Here is a 22959-nt window from a genome sequence, read left to right as displayed (position 1 = left end):
TCAGAACCTCTCCTCAGAACACTCCTGGGCTTGTGGATGATCCAGATGAAGAACTACCCTTCTGCTTGAATGACTGGCTTGCTGTCTGAGAAAGGAAGCCTGGACCCACCTGCCTTGATCCCAGGCAACTCAGAGTGACTCTGAGGGTCAGTGGGCTGACCTCCTGTGTTGCTACAGGGGCACAGAAATCTTCCAGAGGCCTCTCTGCAACAGCCTGGCTGACCAGCTGCAGTTGTCTGATCCCTGCTGTTGGTCTCTGTTGGAGTGAGTACTGATCCCCAAGACGTGGTCCTGGACCCTTGGATGGCATCAGTGAGAGGCTCCTAAGTTGAAAAGGTGAAAGTTAAGAAGTTTTGGCTCTTGCATCCGTGAACAGGTCTGTTTGTGCTGAAACTCCCCACCCGTGACGAATGCCAACACGAAGTTCCGGTGAGACCTGCTCTTCAGTCTAACAGCAACTGTCCTTGATGAACAGCAATGTGAAACCTGCACTTCGCACTACAGTGATGACAGCCCATGACAATAGCCCACAGTGACCAACAACAGCCCACGATTACCACCAATGTGAGACTTCAGCGACGACCATAGCTTCACACTACTACAATGACCTGATTTTTGCTCCAACAGCCTCATCTTCATGGCCCTCTCTAATGCGAATGGAACTCTTTGCACTGGACTTGAGAAGTTAACTCTTCAGCAAGACTAACCTGTCTCTGTATACAAACGGTGTTCCATCACAATCGGCTTGAACTTGTGACTTTCCCCCAGTCTAGCGCATGCTTTTACTTTTTTCACTAACCAACTTTAAAATTGAATTTCTCCGGTTCTACTGATTGGATTTTTGTCTTTATGGTATCACTGTAATTATCAAGCACTACTCTATATGTCTAAATTGTTTTTTGCTTTATTAGTGTTTGTGGGATGCATAAGCATTTTATACATTACCCCTAAGTTAAGCCTGACTGTTTTTGTGCCAAGGTAACAGAGGGTTAAGCACAGGTCAGTTTGTGACTATTTGTGGTACACCCTGACAAGAATTGTGTTTGTTGCCTGAATGGGGATCCACCATCCTCAACCAAAAACCCAATTTCTCACAGACGAGTTCATAGAGGCATTGGTTTTGTTGAGCATGGATCATGAACCCCAATGATTTTCCATCGCCTAAACCATTAACTCTTTGGGTGTCATTTTAAGACATAATATAAAGACAGCTGAAACTTCAGATGAAGTGAATAATTCATACCTTGATTAATTCCATTGCAAAGGGTAAATCAATACTATTGGTTTGTTACATAAGCTTCTTTATGAATTTCGATAGACACATTTCAAATGTAAAGGAACATTTGTTTGCAAGTCTACTCAAATCCATAAAACAAGAAAAGAATAATTAAAATATTTTAATTAGTATTTTTACATTTTGTACATACTGTACAAAAAGCCTGGTAAAAACATGTAGTGATAATTAAGAGATATTAATACACATATATATTATCATACCATGATTATAACACATTGGAAATGGCATTTGTCAGGCAGTAAAGACAGAGCGGTTCCTGGTGTTTATTTAATTTAATATTAACAGTAAAGATAAATGTTGATAGTGACTGTGGGAGTAACTCTGAAAATGGTGCTTTGTTTAAGAGGCTTTCATTGAAAGTGGACTCCTTGTTCTTCTAATTTTAATTGGTGCTTTGAGCAGCACCAGACCATTCGTTTTAATGAAGTGATATGCATTCTGCCAAAGTACCAAAAATCCATTATTTGTAGACTCTATACATTTAATTATTTGACTAAAAAGAACTATGATTAGCTTTAAAATCCGGTGTTCAACTAAATGTGCAAAAATTGCCACCTCTATCCCAAGCATAAGCTTTCTAGTTGCTGAACCTCTCCTGCTAGTGCCAAGTGTTGGAATTATTGTGAGGGAGAATAGATGTTTCTCTGTTCAGGCAACTAAGTAGGTGGAGCAGTTGACTTGAACCAGTTTCACCAATCTCCCTTTACACAATTTTCCTTGGATTTCAGTTGTTATTGACTACTGCTAGTTGTATGTTCCAGGTTATGATTTAGTACATTGCTGGCATAAAAAAGTGAACATGACATAATCTAACAGAATTTAGACAGGCCAGTGAATCCAGGTTTGGTAAGCTGGTGCAATGGTTAATGTTTGGCTTTTAATTTGTATTGCATATCGCAAACATATGCTGGAAAAATAAAAATAAAAACCCACAAAATATGCCTACTTTACAACATGGCTCTCTTCACATTGAATGGCTGCACACAACCTTTGCACAATTTTCACATCCACCTAGAAGGACTTCCTTTCTCTTCAGTGACAACCCTAATTCGAAGTGGTCTTTATTTTGCTTATTTATTTATTTATTTATTTATTTATTTATTTATTTATATGTATTTATTTATATTTTCTTTAAGTACTGTGGTTGCAGCCTACATGTTAGGTGCTCAGTCAGATGGTGATTTATTTTCTGGCTTCTTTTCAACATTGCTGTAGAAAGTGTTGAAGTGACATTGTAAAATGTTATCTGCATGCGATTTGAGTGCTTGTAGAAGTGCTGATGCAGTATTGACTCTTTCACAAATATTTCCAATAAATATATAAATAATGTCTTATTTATATTAAACTTCATTAGCACCACGGTCATATTATTGAATATTTCTTAATTTTTTTTTTTTTTACTGCAGACATATGGCGTCCACATTTAGGTGACTACATGTCTTTTTATTTATTTTTCTGGTATATGAGAGCAATAAAAAATAATAATAAAACAATCATGATTATTGCACCAGCCTACCAAGGCCACACCCACTGGTGTTTCCAGTGCTTGTTTCAGTGCTGTCCAGCCATTATTTTCTTCAGGCTCCTGCATTTGTAATTGCGTCTTTCTTCCATGCTTACTTGCTCTCTTTGTCTCTCTTCTAATATCTGTTTTCCCCAGAGCAGCTCCTATCGTCTCTCCGATCACTGTAGGGACTCTTCCTTTCCACCTCACTATGCATTACCCATCCACAGCCCAGCTCCATCTCTCTTATTCATTTACTTTATGCTCATGTTTGACCCATACCTTTTGGCTAGATTTGCTTTATAGAAATGACATATACATACATACGTGGGGTAATGGTAATGAATGAGTCTGCCTACTTCAGCCGTTGGCTAACTTCACTGTGAAGAAGAAGCACATCTTCCTAAATGACAGGGACTACTATGGGAGTTTTTTTTTCTTTTTTGGAATCAAACAGATTTGTTTTTAGCCATTTATTTTTAGGTTTATGAGAGATGGCCAGTTTCCCCAACAACAAAGTATTGCAACACACATGAAAAAACAAAACAAGCATTATCAAAGCCAAGTGGCACGTCGTAAAGACCAGACCTATTGGGCTTTGTTAGTATATGTTAATTGTTAAATCAAGTTATCCCTTCGTGGCTAGAAGCAGAAATGCTAAGGCTTGATGTAGAACAGCATCTAATTTTGTTTACACAATTTTTATGGGCATTATTAATACGTCCTTGTAATAATGGGTTCTTACTCAAAATAACTCTTATCTATTTTAAAGAATAGTAACTTGGTAACCGAAATATAGCAATATCCTTAATGATAATTTGTTTTATCCCAAAGTAAGGAAATTTTCAAAGGGCACTTCATGTGAACATTTCTTGGTCTTTATAATAAATTGTCAAGTCTGTTTAAAGAGTGCATATCCTGAGCCTCCAGGAAATGACTGAGATCTCTGGTGGTGCATTTTTGCAATCATCTAGCTGAATATTCAAATGACCTACTAGCCAAAGACAGTTTTGGGCACTCCTCAATGAAACAAGGGGTATCTTGAAATCTGGCACCTTCTTGTGCCTATCTCAATGCAGCTGCTATATTTTTCTAGGAACACCTGGCCTAGTTGTGTGTGTCACGTCATTGCCTGTGTATCAGTTTATGTTTATAAGGGCTAACCCCGTGCTCCTCCTTTGATTTCCTCCTCACGTAAATAAATCATCGCCAACCTGCCTAACTTGACATTTTAAGAGAGTTATTTTAAAAAGCCTGCTTGTTCTAGCCATAGATTTTGCTGGAAAAACATCACACATGGTGGCAGGATCTGTAAAACTGCCTGGGGATACTTCGTGGGACACTTGTTATTTTCAGCTGATTTGTCAGTTAAAGGGTATTAATTTGCCAACGATGCATTTGAAACTCGACACTTGGAAATGTTCCTTTAATTTGAAAGTTTCTTAATTCTCATAAATTATAACTTGACATCGGCATGTCAGAGTTCAGCATTGTCAATCAGCTATACCCGTTTTTTCATTTATTCAATGTTTTCTTATATCTTTTAAAACATTTTCTTTGTTACAAGGTCACAGGCCGGGAGTCCCTGAAAGATCGATCTTCGAAACCTCTGCGTGTTGCTGAAAGTGATGTTGACGTACGTATTTTCCAATGGCGAATTGCTGTTCTTTTCCATTATGATTCCTGAAATTAATCTTAGCAAAATTGTGAAACAATTGTTTCCTCTATGTTTTGACTCATGTGAATGTCTTTCTGTGTTTTAGGTCAAGCTTAGTATCCTCTGTGAGCAGGATCAGATTTTGCAGGACTTAGAAGACAAAATACGAATTCTGAAAGACAATAAAGTAAATATAAGTTTTTGTTGCCCGACATTTTTTTCCCAAAATGTGCAAATGCTGGTAAAACCATGCTAATTTTATTATACCGATACCCTTACCTTGCCTTGTGCTTAGAAGAGTGTTTATTTAAACATATGCATGGCCTAATTTACAAATTCAACAACTACTGTTTTCATATATTGGGTATTTATTGTCACTTTGCAACTTCTAATACACAAATCTGTCCATTTTCAACACGACCGCTTTTTACATCGTTATTTTCAAATCCCATGATTACATGTAGGGAGAAGTGAGAGCTATTTTCCTGAGAAGTAATTGACAGCCATTGTTTAGGGAAGTACACATGGGAACCAATCCACAGTATGCACTTAAAAACCATTTGTAAGCGATTTGTGTGACGTGAAATTGGTCAGCACAAGTTTATTTATTTGACAGAAAAAAATCTTCCAAAATTCAGGGACGTTTTTGAGGAAACTTTTTGTAAATTTGTATATTTATCCTGGAGTTAAAAGACTATTCTTCTTTTAGAAGCTGTGACAAAGATTATATGATAAGCTGACATACTGCAGAATTCTAGTAGTAACCACCTGCACCTGAAAGAAGTTCACACACCCGAGTGTTACACTACATTTTAGGAGGCAAATTGAAGTGAACATAAAGCGGACAGCAACGCGTTTTATTTGCATTTGTTCTCATTTTTTTAGGATAAACTTGAGACTGTTTTGGAGGTTTTGCACAGACAATTGGAGCAGTACAGGGATCAGCCACTGCACGTAGAAAAGATTGCATGCCAGCAGAGGTTACTGCAAGAGGATCTAGTTCAAATCCGTGCAGAGATCTCCAAAGTGTCAACTGTAAGTGTTCTTTTCACAATTTTATGTACAAATATTTTATGGTTAATTCGAGCAATCATAAAACAGATTGTATTGTAATAATATCATTTCTCCGGGACATATCTGGGGTGTACTTGCTGTGCTAGTGTTAGCCCTACAGAGTGTATGTTATTGAGACTTGTAAGTAGCTGCGGGAGTGAGTGCCCATATCCTGAATGAATGAACAACAGGAAGGTCCCAATGCTCCTACATGCCGATGACCACTGCTTTCTAAATCCTGTAGGGGAATCTAAATTTACTAAACCAGTTTGGAGCCTTCTGCAAGCAGAGAGGCCTAGAAATTAATCTTACTAAAACCAAGTACTTGGTTTTCTATCCCTGCGGGCCACTTGCTCCCTTCAGGTTCTTGATAGTGTTCACCTGGAGAGAGTCCGTCCATTTAAATACCTGGGCCTCATGCTCACAGAACAGGTTGGTTGGACGCCCCAGATACAGAAGAGTAGACTCAAGTTGGAGCAATATACACGGGGCATTGTGAGGGCTAAATGTGGCTCTACATTTCTCCCAGTTTCCCCAGCTCTTCAAATATATATCCTGCAAGTTCTGGGAGCATCACTTCATGGTGGGATCTTTGGGGCCATGAGAATGTAAGTGAAATGGAACTAGTTGAGAACAAATTATACGTCTCCTCACTGACATTCCTGTTAGCTCCCCACTTATCCCACTTTGGGTAGAGTTGGTTCATAGATGTCTCACTCACAAAGCCAGGCTCATACAATTGCTGTATTAGAGGGTTATCTACTGAACTGCTACCTTAACTGATGGGCTTGGAGGAAATTTTGAAATTACCTGATTGCATGGTTTTAGTTTATAAAACACAGCCTTACTGAAATTGGGTACAAGAATCTCTGGATTGTTCTGAGAATGCTTGCATGATCCCCAAATCTATGCTCAAGAGGATATATTTGTGGTGTGTAGATGATGGGATCTATAGGAATGGGAGGGTGGGCTCCCTTACTACAGCCTTCTTTGAGTTTAACCTTTTCCCTGGTGCGGGTCACCACCAGTGGCCGACACCAGGAAGGGTATTAATAAATCCTCGGGTGCGTCGCACCCGAGGATTTTTATTTTTTTTAACCTTTCCCCGGGAGACACGGAAGCTTCCGTGTCCCCCCCTGCCCCCCACCCACCCCTTTGTGACGTCCGCGCGCTGACGTTTCAAAGGTGTTTTCCCCATCAAAGCAGGAAGCAGCCTTGCGGCCGCTTCCTGCTTCAATGGGGAAAACGGCCTTCCCCACGTTCGGGAAAGCTGCGATCGGGGGCCAGGAAACACTTTCAGGAAGGCCTCGTAAAAAAGGGGAGACTCTCCCCTTTCTTACGAGGCCTTCCTGAAAGTGTTTCCTGGCCTGCGACCGGTGGCCAGGAAACACTTTTAGGTTTCCTGGCCTCCCGATCGCAGCACAGCTGCGATCGGGGGTCAGGAAACACTTTCAAAAGGCCTCGTAAGAAAGGGGGGGACTCTCCCCTTTCTTACGAGGCCTTCTGAAACTGTTTCCTGGCCCCCGATCGCAACACATCGGGGGCCAGGAAACACCACTAGACGGCCTCGGAAAACGGGCCTCCCCCCCCCCCCGGGCATATTTTTTATTTTAAAAAAAGGTAGGTGATCGCGCCCCCCCCCCCCCCCCCCCCCCCCAGGGGAATTATTTTTTTTTTTCCCCCAAAAAATATAATATAAAAATAAAAATATAAAATAAAATGACAGGGGGTCGCCCATGGGCAGGGTGACCCCTGAGGGGGCAATATTTTTTTTTTAGATGTTGTAGGGTTTCCCTGGGGGCCATTTTGGCCTCCAAGGAAACCATACAACAACTAAAAAAAATAGATCTATATATATATATATCTATGTAGATAGATATATCTATGTAGATAGATATATCTATGTACATGGATATATCTATAGATATATCTATGTAGATAGATATATATATATATATATATATATAGAGGTAGATCTATATATATCAATCAAAGATTTATAAAGCGCGCTACTCACAAGTGAGGGTCTCAAGGCGCTGGATGGGGGTTGGGGGGAGGGAAAGGGGCTGGGAGGTTCACTGTTCGAAAAGCCAGGTTTTGAGGCCCTTCCTGAAAAGAAGTAGGTTTTGGGTCTTGTGAAGGTGGGTTGTGAGGGCGTTCCAGGTTTTGGGTGCAAGGTAGGAGAAGGATCTGCCCCCGGTGGTGGTGTGTGTGATGCGGGGGACAGAGGCGAGAGAGAGGTCAGCTGAGCGGACGTTTCGTGTGGGGGTGTGGAAGGTGACTCTCGTTGAGGTAGGCAGGGCCTGTGTTGTGGAGTGATTTGTGTGTGAGGATGAGGATCTTGAAGGTGATCCTTTTGTCAGTGGGGAGCCAGTGGAGGGATTTGAGGTGTGGAGAGATGTGTTCGTGTCGGGGGAGGTCGAGGATGAGTCGTGCTGCTGAGTTCTGGATGCGCGTAGTTTGCGCTTGAGTTTTAGAGTGGTGCCGGCGTAGAGGGCGTTTCCGTAATCAAGCCTGCTACTGATGAGTGCGTGAGTGACAGTTTTTCTGGTCTCTGTGAGGATCCATTTGAATGTTTTTCAGTATACGGAGTGTGTTGAAGCATGAGGAGGTGAGAGCGTTGATTTGTTGGGTCATCGAGAGGGAGGAGTCTAGGATGATGCGGAGGTTGCGTGCGTGGTTGGCGGGGGTGGGTGCAGGGCCTAGCGTGGTGGGCCACCATGAGGGGTCCCAGGTGTTTTTGTGTGGGCCAAAGAAGATTATTTCGGTTTTGCTTGAGTTGAGTTTCAGGTGGTTGGCTGTCATATATATATCACTTTTGTCAATATGTGTGTGGTTTCCCTAGGGGGAAAAGGGTCCTACTTGTCTAGTGGCAGTTTTAGTGCCATAAAGAAGCGCAGAAGGTTTATATGCCTACTGCAAAGAGCAAATCTGTATTTTATGTAAATAGCTGAGTACATTAGTAAAGTCAGCCATTACCTGCGCTATAATACCAATGAAATGTATGTGCGGGGTGGAGGGCGGCTATGGAGAGATGAAGGGCACTTTTGCTGGGTGGTAACGAGGGAATCCGAGGAGGAGGGAGTGGGAGCACCAATAATGATTGTTGGACTGGGTGCAGGAGGTGCTAAAGACTGTGACGAATGGTATGTGACAAGGTGTTTTTTGAGTGTCTTGAAAGTACATGCTGATTGAGGGAAGAAGCGCAGGTAAGGTGGCCTCTACTGTTGCACGTATCTCACACACACCATCGATTTTGTGACTGTCTACGTAGGCTAGTGTTTTAAAGCAACAGTTTAGCCAATAGCAGAGATGGCATCTTGATGGATGACTGCTGCCTGCACTCGGGTTATAGAGGACCGCTCTGACATAGGATCAGAGACTGAGACATAAGATACTGAGACAGCATCTGGGGGATAGGACAATGGCGCAGACTCTGGGAGTGATTTTTTAGTCAGAGGAGTCCCATTCGATAACTCCTCTTCCAGTACATTATGAGGGAGGTGATGAGGACAGTCCTGCTGTCCCTTCGCAAGCTGTTCGTGCAACTGGGGTAATAGTGGGTTAGGCCAACCCAGAGAGCAGGTGAATGCGGCGGCAAGCAGAGAGAGAGAGAGAGAGAGAGAGAGTGCTCTCTTGGGAGCTCCCCAATTTAATTCAGCCCCAAATTCCACCACCCAAATCATATTGTGGAGACATCAAAATTATCTATGGCAAAACAAACTGGTTTTGTAAGGCAGGCACCTGTGTTTTTGGTCCTGGATTCGGCGGCCATATAGAGAAACACACTAAACCCAAACATTTCTGGAAACTAGACATTCAGGGGAGTCCACAGAGGTGTGACTTGTGTGGATTCCCCAAAGTTTTCTTACCCAGAATACCCTGCAAAGCTGAAATGTTGGAAAAAAAACTCAATTTTTCTTGCATTTCTGTCACACAAACTACAGGAATATGCTGGGATCCACAACATTCCTACCACCCAGTGACTCCTCACCTGTCCTGATAAAAACACTACCCCACTTGAGTGCCTACACCTAGCGCCTGTGTCAGGAATGGATCACCCCAGGGTCAACAGCTGCCTCACGTAAGGACCAACATTGACCGTTGTGTGATCTATTCCTGTCGCGGGCACCAGGCCTAACCACACAAGTGAGGTATCATATTTATCGGGAGACTTGGGGGAACGCTGGGTGGAAGGAAATTTGTGGCTCCTCTCAGATTCCAGAACTTTCTATCACGAAATGTGGGGAAAACGTGTTATTTTAGCCACATTTTGAGATTGGCAAAGGATTCTGGGTAACAGAACCTGGTCAGAGCCCCACAAGTCACCTCATCTTGGATTCCCCTGGGTTTCTAGTTTTCAAAAATGTGCTGGTTTGCTAGGTTTCCCCAGGTGCCGGCTGAGCTAGAGGCCAAAATCCACAGGTAGGCACTGTTTTCTATGAAAAAATTTGATGTGTCCAAGTTGTGTTTTGGGGCATTTCCTGTCGCGGGGGCCAGGCCTACCCACACAAGTGAGGTATCATTTTTATCGGGGAGACTTGGGGGAACGCTGCGTGGAAGGAAATTTGTGGCTCCTCTCAGATTCCAGAACTTTCTGTCACCGAAATGTGAGGAAAACTTGTTTTTTTAGCCACTTTTTGAGGTTTGCAAAGGATTCTGGGTAACAGAACCTGGTCAGAGCCCCACGAGTCACCCCATCTTGGATTCCCCTAGGTCTCTAGTTTTCAAAAATGCACAGCTTTGGTAGGTTTCCCTATGTGCCGGCTGAGCTAGAGGCCAAAATCTACAGGTAGGCACTTTGCAAAAATACAGCTCTGTATTTTGTCAAAAAATGGGATGTGTCCACGTTGTGTTTTGGGGCATTTCCTGTGGCGGGCGCTAGGCCTACCCATACAAGTGAGGTATCATTTGTATCGGGAGACTTGGGGGAACGCTGGGTGGAAGGAAATTTGTGGCTCCTCTCAGATTCCAGAACTTTCTGTCACCGAAATGTGAGGAAAACTTGTTTTTTTAGGCACTTTTTGAGGTTTGCAAAGGATTCTGGGTAACAGAACCTGGTCAGAGGCCCACAAGTCACCCCATCTTGGATTCCCCTAGGTCTCTAGTTTTCAAAAAGGCACAGGTTTGGTAGGTTTCCCTATGTGCCGGCTGAGCTAGAGGCCAAAATCTACAGGTAGGCACTTTGCAAAAAACAGCTCTGTATTTTGTCAAAAAATGGGATGTGTCCACATTGTGTTTTGGGGCATTTCCTGTCGCGGGCGCTAGGCCTACCCACACAAGTGTGGTATCATTTTTATCTGGAGACTTGGGGGAACATAGAATAGCAAAACAAGTGTTATTGCCCCTTATCTTTCTCTACATTTTTTCCTTCCAAATATAAGAGAGTGTGTAAAAAAGACGTCTATTTGAGAAATGCCTTGCAATTCACATGCTAGTATGGGCACCTCGGAATTCAGAGATGTGCAAATAACCACTGCTCCTCAAAACCTTATCTTGATCCCATTTTGGAAATGCAAAGGTTTTCTTGATACCTTTTTTTCACTCTTCATATTTCAGCAAATGAATTGCTGTATACCCAGTATACAATGAAAACCAACTGCAGGGTGCAGCTCATTTATTGGCTCTGGGTACCTAGGGTTCTTGATAAACCTACAAGCCCTTTATATCCCCGCAACCAGAAGAGTCCAGCAGACAAAACGGTATATTGCTTTCAGAAATCTGACATCGCAGGAAAAAGTTACAGAGTAAAACATAAAGAAAAATGGCTGTTGTTTTCAGCTCAATTTCAATATTTTTTTATTTCAGCTGTTATTTTCTGTAGGAAAACCTTGTAGGATCTACACAAATGACCCCTTGCTGAATTCAGAATTTTGTCTAGTTTTCAGAAATGTTTAGCTTTCCGGGATCCAGCATTGGTTTCACACCCATTCCTGTCACTAACTGGAAGGAGGTTGAAAGCACCAAAAATAGTAAAAATGGGGTATGTCCCAGTAAAATGCCAAATTTGTGTTGGAAAATGTGGTTTTCTGATTCAAGTCTGCCCATTCCTGAAAGGTGGGAAGATAGTGATTTCAGCACCAGAAACCCTTTGTTGATGGCATTTTCAGGGAAAAAACCACAAGCCTTCTTCAGCAGCCCTTTTTTCCCGTTTTTTGGGAAAAAACGAAATTTTCACTGTATTTTGGCTATTTTCCTGGTCTCCTCCAGGGGAAACCACAAACTCTGGGTACCATTAGAATCCCTAGGATGTTGGAAAAAAAGGACGCAAATTTGGCGTGGATAGCTTATGTGTACAAAAAGTTATGAAGGCCTAAGCGCGAACTACCCCAAATAGCCAAAAAAGGGCTCAGCACTGGGGGGGAAACGGCCCAGCAGCTAAGGGGTTAAAGATGTCTTTTCTCTGGAGAGCTATCTGGATAAGAGTGAGCCGCTGTTGGGTAAGACACTATACATGAAATCTCGAATCTGGCCCCTGCCATTACATACAATCACAGCTAAATGGCAGCATTCCTGTTCAGTGCCTGACTTGCACTCCCCTTTTGTCCTGAGGCAATAGAATCCATTGAGCATGTCATCATCTTTTGGCCCAGATATCATGTATCCAGGAGGAAGTGAATATTGCTGCTTTGTTGCAATACGGGGATCAGGGATTATAAAAGAGTGATTAGGATGCTAAGAACTAACTCAACTCAACCTATTATTTTTTCTGTCACCCACTTTTTATTAAATATGTGGAGAATCAGGCAAAAAAAATCTAGCCCCCATAAACAATGATGCAGTGGTCTGACCTGTCTCCAAGTTGTGTATGGATTGTACGCTTTTGTGATTTCATAATAGATTATATGTGTTTGAGTTTTTATTACAGACCGCAATTGTATTTATGTAATTATGCTACTATCGGAAGGGCTTTTTAAAACTTTTTTAAATAATACTAATTTAAGTGATTTGTTGATTTTAAATGGTGTTAATTTAGATGTCCATCTTCTTTGTGCTCTAATGGCATGTTTTGCAGAGTAAAGATTAATTCAAATGAATGAACTGCAATCTTGTCCAATACATGATAGTGGAATGGGCACTCTCTGAAGAGCACCATCAAATTGTAAACTTGGCACTGGGGTTAGACATGACCCCACTGTCAAGATTTGATGGGAGAGTGGACAGTGTGGTGTTGAATAGACAAGGAGGAGGAATGTATAGATTGTCAGGAACCTCAGACCAAACAAAAGCCCAGCCCTTTATTGTCAGTAGGCCAGTATACATATATATATATATATAGGCGGGAAGAGGAGGGCAAATGTAGATGATGTTGGGCTGAGGGTTAATATAGAGGGCGATAGGGTGATGGGGGAGGATGGCAGGCAGTGAGCTATATTTTTTTTGAGGGTCGGTAAATGTAGAGGGTGGTGAAGTGGGTGACAGAAGACTAAGGGCCTGGTTTAGATCCTGGCAGAGGGATTACTCCATCACACACATGATGGATATCCCTTTTGCCATATTACGATCTCCAGAGGTTATTATGGAATCGTAATATGGCGGACGTGATAACTTTGGGGACTTCATTCTCTTTGCTTAGTTGATGTCACTCAGAACCTCTCAGTGAAAAGCATCTACGGCAGTTACTCATCTTTAATTTAAAATATTTTCCCTGAATAAGTTTGGGTAAACAAATGAGAAGAAGACATTTATAATGTCATCTCTAAATAATGTAACTGATTGGGCAACGTGAAGTTACTGGTGCATATATTACTCCGTCATTGTCCGCTGGAATGAACTGAAAACTATCTTATACCTGGATTATTTATTTGCTTTAGATTTAAAAAAAAGCTTTAATTACAAAACCCGTTTTTAGCAGTCGTTTATTACCTTTTGGTCATGGTTTCTAATTATGGGGTACAGACTAATGGTAAATGTGCATACATGTGATAAATCTACCCCCGTTACCATCCAGTTATCAATTAAGTACACTGGTATGGGGAATTACCATGTCAAGTCAATTTATCTGGTCAAAAAAACTTATTTCTGTCTGGGGTTTAACCTGTAAACTTACCACCTTGTCAGAGTGGATCTGTTGGCAGGTGGAAGGTTGAAGGGAAAAGTGGGTTGGAGGAGCAGGGAATTGAAGGGGAAGGTAAGTTTGGGCAAGGGAAACATTGTGTGCTCCCAGCTGTCAGTAAAAATGGTTAACGTGGCTTGGCTGTAGCAGCAGATTTATCAGCTGGAAAAATTGGGCGTGGCTTTCCACACCCATAAAACGCAGATGTGCAAAATCCTACTAATTTATAATCTGGCAGAGCAGAATGCCATGTGTTAGTTCCACTCCACTTGACATTAAATCAGGACCATAATGTTAGAACTGAGACTATATATTACACTTACTGGATTGTATTGAAAGTAAATGTACAGGACAGTCTAATAATTTGGTATCTGGTAAATGTGATATTTAAAGTTAAAACAGCATGCAATGCACTTGACATAAGAGGCAGAAATCTTGATGGGGACATTCTTTATATAGATGAAGAACAACTGTGTGTCAAAAAGTGACTGATACACATTGAAGATGAGAAGGGGTAGGGAGCAAGTGGAGCAAAGGTGTGCCTTTCGGAAGTTAGGCCCCTTCTTTTTTTTTTTATCTGTTTTTATTAATCGGCGTTGAAACATCAGTTCCTGAGGGTTTGAACCACTGGGACTGAAGACTGTAGCACAGTTGCCAGAAAATATATTCAGTCAAAGCACTCTTCTGATGGTTTCCAGTGCAGGGCTTTGGTTAAATCTTGTGAAAGTCTTACCAGATAAAATTTTGGGTTATTTGCACAAACTATAAGTCTGACTACTATGATCTTTCTTATCAAGCATCTCATATGCATGCTACTTGCAGATCAATATAATGGCCCTCATTACAACCCTGGCGGTCAAAGACCTCCAGGGCTGTTTTGTCGATTGCACCGCCAACAGGCTGGCTTACGACCGCGGCGGAAGCGCTGCGGTCGCTCCACCGGGATTGGCGGTTTTCCGCCACGTTGGTCCCGGTGGATTTAATCCTCCAGGGCAGCGCTGCTTGCAGTGCTGCCTAGGGGATTACGAGTCCTCCTCCCGCCAGCCTGTTCATGCCAGTAGGAACCGCCATGAAAAGGCTGGTGGAAAGGGGAGTTGCGGGGCCCCTGGGGGCCCCTGCACTGCCCATGCCTTTGGCATGGCAGTGCAGAGGCTCCCTGGCACAGCCCCATGAAGCTTTTCACTGTCTGCATAGCAGACAGTAAAAAAGTGCGACGGGTGCAACTGCACCCGTCGCACTGCCGCAACACCACCGGCTCCATTTGGAGCCGGCTCCCATGTTGTGGCCGTCATCCCCACTGGGCCAGCGGCTGGCCTAGCGGGGATGTCGAAATGGCCACCGCGGGAGTGCGGCCGCCCGCCAAAGTTGTAATGAGGGCCATTGTGCTTCCCATCATTGAAGATCTTACTTAACACCTAGTACTGATTTCCAATTACGTCATTACTTCATTTAAAAAACAAAGGAAAGAAAACATTGTGGCCTGAAAATCTTGGAAAGAAACAATATCAGAAACAAAAACATAAGGACAATGGGTAAGTAAAAAAGGTGAAGGGTAAGATTAATGCAGTGCATTCCTAATCACAACTGTGCAAGAGTAGGGCGTGAAAGTGGAATATTCTCCTAACTTAATTGTGCCATGTTCGTGAGCACTATTGCAGTCACAAAACTGATGATCAGATACTGATTTCAGAGTTAAGGTGGCATCTGATTACCAAAGAGGAAGGTGTCCTTTACGGACAGCTTCCCCTTTGCTAATTCTGCGGGGTGGAGCAGAGGGTTGTCCACGGTATAACTGCATGTTCCCCCTGATGTTTTCCAAAAGAAAAAACTTTTTTTTTCTTAAACACTATTAGACATTGGGTCTCTAGTTGGCAGAGTTTTGCACTCTGTCCAAGTACTGTAGGGGCAACATTCCTAGTCAGGGTAAGTCAGATACACACCCTAAATTAACCTGTGCGCTCTCGCTTGTAGCTTGGCACAGAGCAGCCAGGCTTAACTTAAGAGGCAATGTGTAAAGTATTTGTGCAACAGTTATCTACAGTAACACAGTGAAAGACACCACAAAAAGACTCAAAACCAGTTAAGAACAATAGATCATATGTACCTGATTAAAAAAAGACCAAATCAACAAAAATCCAATAAGTAGATCATGAGATTTGCAAATTTAAAAATGTAGGTGCAAATAGTGTATAAAAACAGTGGTTATCAGGTCAAGCTGGACCAGAACAAAGTTCAGACTGACCATGATGGTGTGCAGGCTGGCTACAGAGACTCACTTGGCCCTGGTGAATACTGTACCTTAAATCCTGTGTGTGGTCTGTGTGGCATTGTTTTGCAGCGGTTCTTATGAAAACCACAGAAGGCAGAGCACCTTAAGCCCATTTTCAAGAGTCCAGGACTAGGGTGACGCCTCTGGCAGAATAGACACGCTTATGGCAGAGTCTGGTTGCTGTAGCAGGTAGGTTGGGAGCAGTCTTTGCTGTTCCCGAGACTACAGAATAAAAGGGGGAATATAAGCACTGAGATCATTAATGAAGTAACAGACCTGAAGCTACAAATGTGCTTTAACTGATATATCAAAGGAGACACTAGAGTAACTAAAGTTGTGCAGATGCTACGGTGAATAATAATTTCTTAGTCACATGTCTATCTAAAGCGAATTCCAGGCTTCATACAAAACGTTGCTAAGAAGAGCTTAGGTGACTAGATATCTGCATAGAAACGATCAGAACAAAACTAATACTTGCATAATTTGTGTTGGACGGATAAATTGTGCTATCAGTCAAGCAGAGAACTCATTCTCAGGGCTGTGAGAACTGCTTGACTGGATATACAAAGGTGACCGATGCTGCCCTAGCTCTGAGGTAATTACCACTATTCCGACCTACTTACAGCTAATGAGAATGAATAGATTTGCATTAATAAATAAATGGAGTAATATTAGGATTTACTAGGCAGATCTTTTCTGTAGAGCAAGGGTCTGCTTCACAAATGCCAAATATTTACGCCCACGTTTGAACTACATTCTTGGGGAGAGTTCTGGAAACAATTATAGGAGTACTTTTGTGAATCTGTAACAAACCTGCAGAAGTATTGAAATGTAGTAATATTTCCACATATTGAAATACAACAGTATCATTTTTTTGCATGTCAAATTGGAACACAAATGTGCAACTGCATCTGTAAACTTTATTTCTACTTTTGTGCATGGTAGCAACATTGATCAACAAAGTGAAACCCATTTCCAACACTCATCAATGTAAGCGGTGACTCTACTCCACTGCCACCTTGAAAATGCATTCACTGCAGCTCTTGAAATAGGTACATTTTTGAGTTTGCCAGAATTGATACTGTGAAGATGTTTCCATTCAAAAAGCTGAAAAATTCTGTGTTAGCAAATCCACCACAAGCAAGTAATAAATCATCTTTATTACTTTTGTGAATCAGGAAGTGGAATTTGCCCCCATTTGAGATGATTTTTCGTACCCTTAGTGTGGATAAAAAAATTACAAATCAGAACAAGAAAGTTTGATAAAAACATTAATTACTAATAAATAAATGAGTGGAGTCAGGCTGTTCAAGAACTCAAGTAGTGTAGAGGATGAGAACATAGGTTGGTGTTGGTGTAGTCATAAATGTATCTGTTTACCAGAAGGTGCTCTTTTATATGTATTGTAGGTTCAACGTGTGTGAATGTTAGGAGTTAACATTATCAGAACTATAAACATCAATAATATTTAGGAAGGCTTTGTATCTAGGATAGTCAAAAAAAATCTTAGTGGGAGCAATCAAGGCTGTTGAGCTTCAGCAATCTGACATGTAATGCTCAAGGACTATTATGACTTTTATGATTGCCTGGAATCTGTGCCATCCCACGGGAAATTAAGTAATGGAGGGATGTTTATGTAAACCCTTGGAGTTAAGAGGACATGCCTAAAAAAACCAAAAAAACAATTCTTGAGACCCATGCTTTCTGCTATTAACTTGGCTCAAGGGCAGGAATTTTTTATTCAGAATTACACGACTAGGAGGAGGTGTGTAGTTATTTGTAGCGCTTCTTTTGCAAATAGAACTATGGTGTATATTTAGGAGTGAACAACATATGAACAGAACTTGCTGTTTTTCTTTCTCCCTCCCACACAGAACAAATGGTGTATGTGGAAGGGGGAGATCACATCTGCTAACTGTATTTCTTTCTGCGAGAAGAAGCACTGAACTCCTTTCGGGAAGCATTCCAACTCAATAGGAAAAGTGAGCTGGGAGATGCTTTGATCTCCTTGTTTTAGTGCATGTTAAACTCACCCAGACCGGATGGAGGGGGGTATTCTAGATTCACTCTAGTGTGCATGCATTCCTGAAAAAAACAGTAAGTTGAATGACTTCCTGTCTGGCATGGAAATCTGTAATAGTTTTTGGAAAAAAGACTGATGGACACCTACGACCACAGCTCTGAAAAGGTAGGGCCTGTTAGTGCACCACACATCAAGCATAAACGACAGCTGCTGGAACAGGAAATGCAAGCAACGTTCCCTGCTACATCAAAGGGCAAGTCTCAAGACAACTACATCTGAGAGGGGAAGTACGACTTTTGATTGCACATTTCATTCCATTCGAGTGGCTAGTGAGGGCGGAATATTAGGTAATGAAAGATGAGATGTCTTGAATAGGGAGACCCAAACGTCAGGGGGGCCCTGCATGTGTTTCAATGTGGTTGACATGATCATCAACATTTTGGCAAAGTAAAATATATCATGTTATCTATCTGAGTTCATTGTTTCAGAATGTAACTTGCCCTTTTTGCCTGTTTATAAACACAGAGCTGTATTTAATACTGCTCTCTTTACCACGACTGGCTTTTTAAAAATATATATTTTTCACAGCAGACTTGTCAGAGATATTGCCATTTTTCCTATAAACCTTCCTGTGCCCTTGTGTTTGTGTGTGTGCGAGGCGAAGGCGTGTGAGGGGTGGACCCAATTATGATTTATCAGACATCAGGCCTACTATGTTGCGATGCTGTCTTTCCACTTCTCTGATAGAAAAACTAGTCAAATAACTAAATAAAGATCGAGCAGTTTGTTTCTGGGTGATTCTAACATCTCACTCACTACCCGCTGGCTTTCACTTGCAATTAACCTTAAAATCACACAACGATAACACAGTTTTCTCACGGTAGTTGTTCATCAGAAATACACAGCCTCTGTTTGCCAAATTGCACCACGGTTTGACAAGTATTGCCAATTTAATTGTACAGAAACTCTTACCCATTTCCGAAAAATATGAAAGGGGGATTAGGTTATCCTGCTCGGCCCAAGCTCCACTTTCTGAGTAAGCGGGTCTCCAGCCCAGTTGTATCGGCAAGAGAAGGGGAAGCTGAATCACCTTTTACACCCAAGGACTATTATTATGAACATGTGGAATGACATATACCAGATTTATATCTTGGGTGCTAATGGAGCAGGGCAAAGGTAAAACAAATCCGAGGAAACAGCAGCTAAGAAGTACAGTTTTAGAGCGGAGTGAAAGGGTTTGCAGGTTGTTATTAATGACTTAGCTTGGGGACTACGAAGGAGCATTTGGAATGTTTACATTTGTGTTCTCAAAGACCTTTCAATAAAGTCCGGGAGCCATCATTGAGTCAATGGAAATGTCACAACTCCCAAACTTGTATCTGGCTGACCTGCCAATTGAATTAGAGAGGGGATGGTGTTCCCTCCAAAAATGGGCGGCACCAGAATACAATTGTTACAATATGCGGATTACACTGTGCTCTTGGACCAGATGCCCATTGGATTGCAGCAACTCTTCAATGCACTTGCGGTCTATTGCCAGAAAAACAGTCTAAAAAAAGTTACAAGAACAAAAGTCTTAATAATATCATTGAAATTGAAAAAGCTTGGGTCCTGATTCATTGAGGAGAGCTCCGTGGAAGCAGTGGGAGCCTACAAGTACATGGAGGTTTGGTTGGTCCACAGGTTTCACCTCCTATTCATGCCCAGCAAGTAGCAGCAAATTCATTGGAGTGGGCCTTTCATAAATTACGGAAGTCACTGGTGAACCCTGACCTAAGACCACTGTTATAGGTGATGGGCTGTACACTGCTTCCATCTATAACACATGATGCAATCATATCAGAGAGAAACTGGCTTGACAGGACTAAATCTGCTACCGCAGGGTATTCTCCCACCAGCGCATGCTCAAATCGGTCAGGAGGTTTGTCTGATCTCCCAGCATTGGGCTCTTAAAGCTAAATGTTTAATATACTGTGCGAAAACTAAACAGGCAAAGGAATGCTGATTACAAAGCATAATCTGGGATACTATAAAAAAAAAAACACCATACCAATTGGCATAAGTATTTTAATCAACCACTGAATACACTTGAGGCTAGGGAGATCTGGGCAAGTGGTCTCTCATTGCCAACAGTCTGTAGATTAATAAATAAGAAAGCAAAGTTAATCGCTTCGGAACAGGACTGCAAGACAATCAAGAAACAAGCGCACTGTAAATGGGCGTCCCCTCTCTATGAGCTGAGGGCTTGCCAACCGATTTTTCCTGCTTTTCAGCATGAGCCTGAAACAGGAGTTAATGAGACTTCACCTGGGGCTATTTCCACTAAAAACATACAGTTATGGCTGGAGACATTTTGAAGCCAAGCACAGGCATTGTAGATTCTGTGCCAGGCAGGAGGAATTACTAATCCATATCCTGTGTGTATGTGAGAAGCTGCTCCCACTCCCAAGTATTTTGGTTTCGACCAATATGGAGCACCTTACATATTTGTACTTATAGCACAGCCGTGGAAGCATGCTTGAAAAGTAAATGTTCATAGTTGGCAGATTGATTTATAAAGTTCCTGGAAGCGGTCTTGGCCCTATCACCAAATGCTTTAGGCAATACATTTTGCACTGTTGAACTGCTTGCTCTGGGACTACATAGATGCTTTGAGCTCAGGCTGTGACTAGTTTGATACCCGATTTAGTTTTAAAAACCTGCACTTTAGACTTTCCGTCCTTTTCATTTCTATTTTTAACAGTTAAGCACTTTACACTTTCCATCCTTTTAATTTTTGTTTTTAATAGGTAAGTATTTTTGAAGTTACTTTTATTAGGACAATTAGGTGGTTGGAAAAGTGAGTGCTCACAGTTGGCAGCTAGATTTACAAAGCTCCTGAGAGCCGTTGGGCCCTATCACCAAATGTATTAGACATTATATCTTTCACTTTTGAATGGACTTCTGCTAACCCCTGTGATCTCATAGAGGTCTTGAACTAAGACTGAGACTAGTTTAGTACTCCATTTAGGATCAAAAACTTGCACTTTAGACTTCCTGTCCTTTTAATTTCTATTTTTAACAGCTAAAGCATTTTAAAGCTACTTTTACTAACACAATCAGGTGCCCAATACAAAGTTGTAATTTGAAGTGATCAAAAAGAAGGATTTTATGCATGCATGTCTTATAGTCATGATTTTATATAAGTTCAAAATAAATAATTTATCTATCTGTCAATCACAACTCCCAAATAACTAGTACAATGTAAGCATTCCTGAACTGTGTTAACATTTATAAAGAAGTTGTAATGTACTGACGGAGTGTTGTGCTCATCATACATACAGGTGAGCTTACAATCAAAACAAGCTAAAGAGAAATATTGGTTCACTGTTTTGTATAACTGTGTAGGAATAAAACATGTTATTCCTTAGGTGTATATACATTTAGGGCTTGTTGTACCCACAGCAGGTCACAAATTGTTCATCAAATGCTTGAGACCTGCCTTTCATGATGAGAAACCACTGATGAACTAAAGGATTGCTCTGCAAAATGAAACTTTGCAGCTGGCTTCAAAACGAATGAACATTACTTAGACAGGTTGCTATTTATGACCCTTTGCAATTAGTTGCTAATGTGGGGATGGCGGCTTGAAAGAGACAGGAGACCTCCATACCTAAATTCTTATTTCCAATTGGAAAAAATGTGTTTTTTATAACAGCCTTTGGCCCTTGAAGAAACAGGTTCTGTTTGCGTTTGTTGGAAATGACCCTTTCTGCAGGGCCACCCCCAAACCTATTGCCTTTTTCCACCTGTTTTTTTTATTCATTTTTGCTGACTTTTAGGACTCTGGGCAATTTACTACTGCTGACTAGTGCTAAAGTGCAGGTGCTCTGTACTCTAAACATGGTAACATTGGCTTCTCCACAATTGGCATACTTAATTTACTTGTAAGTCCCTAGTAAAGTTCACTATTAGTGCCCAGGGCCTGTAAATTAAATGCTGCTGGTGGGCCTGAAACACTGATTGTGCCAGCCACTACAGTAGTCCTTCAAACATGTCTCAGGCCTGCCACTACAGAGCCTCTTTGTTCAGTTTTAAACTGCCACATTGACCTGGTAAGTGTACCTACCCACTTACCAGACCCAAACCTTCCTTTTCATTACAAGTAAGTCATCCCTAGGGTAGGCCCCAGTTAGCCCCAAGGACAGGGTGCAGTGTATTTAAAAAGTTGGACATGTACTTTTAAGTTTACCATGTCCAGATAGTGAAAAACTCTTACATTTAGTTTTTCACTACTGCAAGGCCTATCTCTCCAATGGGATAACGTTGGGATTACCTTAAAACATCCTTTAAGTGTAATTTCCAAATGGGAACCAATGGAAATATGGAGTTTGGTGTCCCTGGACTCACAATTCAAAATCACTACTTATGGTGAAATCAGATTTTAAATTGTAAGTCTGAAAGTGCCACTTGGTTGGTGTTTTCTTACTTTAACCATTTTGTGCCTCAGCCTGTTTCTGAATACAAGTCTGGGGTAGGTGACAGCTGGGCTTTGTGCATCCCCTCTAGACAGTCACTCGATGGGAGTTTAGGTGTGGCTTCATGGGCCTTAATGACCCATTAAATGGTTTGATGGGGGTGCAGAGCTTAGCACTGCCTTACTTGTATCTGAATAGTGCTGTGCCTCTCTGCTCAGAAAAGGCTGCATATCCCCCTGCCGAGTGCCTGCAGCCACAGAGGGGGCAGGACAGGCATCTTTTGGACTCCAAAAGAAGGCCTGGAAGCCTCTCCCAACTTCCAGAGCTAGGGCACCAAAGTATCTATACTAGACCCCAAGTTCCACCAAATCAGAACTCTACTGGAACCAAGGACACTCTGCCAGAAAGAAGGACTGTTGTGCTGCCAGGGGAGGCTGCCACTTTGCAACTGCATTGCTGTGTTGGCCTACTGGTTGCTGTGTGCTGTGCTGTAGGAGGGGCTGCCACTTTGCTTCCTGCTTTACTGTGTTGGCCTGCTGCCTGCTGATTTGTGCATGCAGTGGGAAGGACAGGATCTGTTATCTACATCCTTGAACCCAAGACTCTCCAAGGGCTTGTTGGCCTGCCCCCCTGTTCTTCTGCA

The 22959-nt window shown here is 41.9% G+C and overlaps 1 protein-coding gene across 6 annotated transcripts in view; it reads left to right on the top strand.

Moving 5' to 3' along the window:
• PLEKHA7 (pleckstrin homology domain containing A7) overlaps positions 1-22959 on the top strand; it is a 1012616-nt gene that overhangs the window by 890278 nt on the left and 99379 nt on the right. For all 6 annotated transcript variants that reach the window (XM_069223724.1, XM_069223723.1, XM_069223725.1 and 3 more), the window contains 3 exons: positions 4369-4437; positions 4565-4645; positions 5344-5493. In XM_069223724.1, coding sequence (XP_069079825.1) covers positions 4369-4437; positions 4565-4645; positions 5344-5493 — 300 coding nt within the window. The remainder of the gene's footprint in view (positions 1-4368; positions 4438-4564; positions 4646-5343; positions 5494-22959) is intronic.

Source organism: Pleurodeles waltl, chromosome 3_1 (assembly GCF_031143425.1).
Source record: "Pleurodeles waltl isolate 20211129_DDA chromosome 3_1, aPleWal1.hap1.20221129, whole genome shotgun sequence".
Lineage (NCBI taxonomy): Eukaryota > Metazoa > Chordata > Amphibia > Caudata > Salamandridae > Pleurodeles > Pleurodeles waltl.
This window is presented reverse-complemented; position numbering and strand designations above follow the sequence as displayed.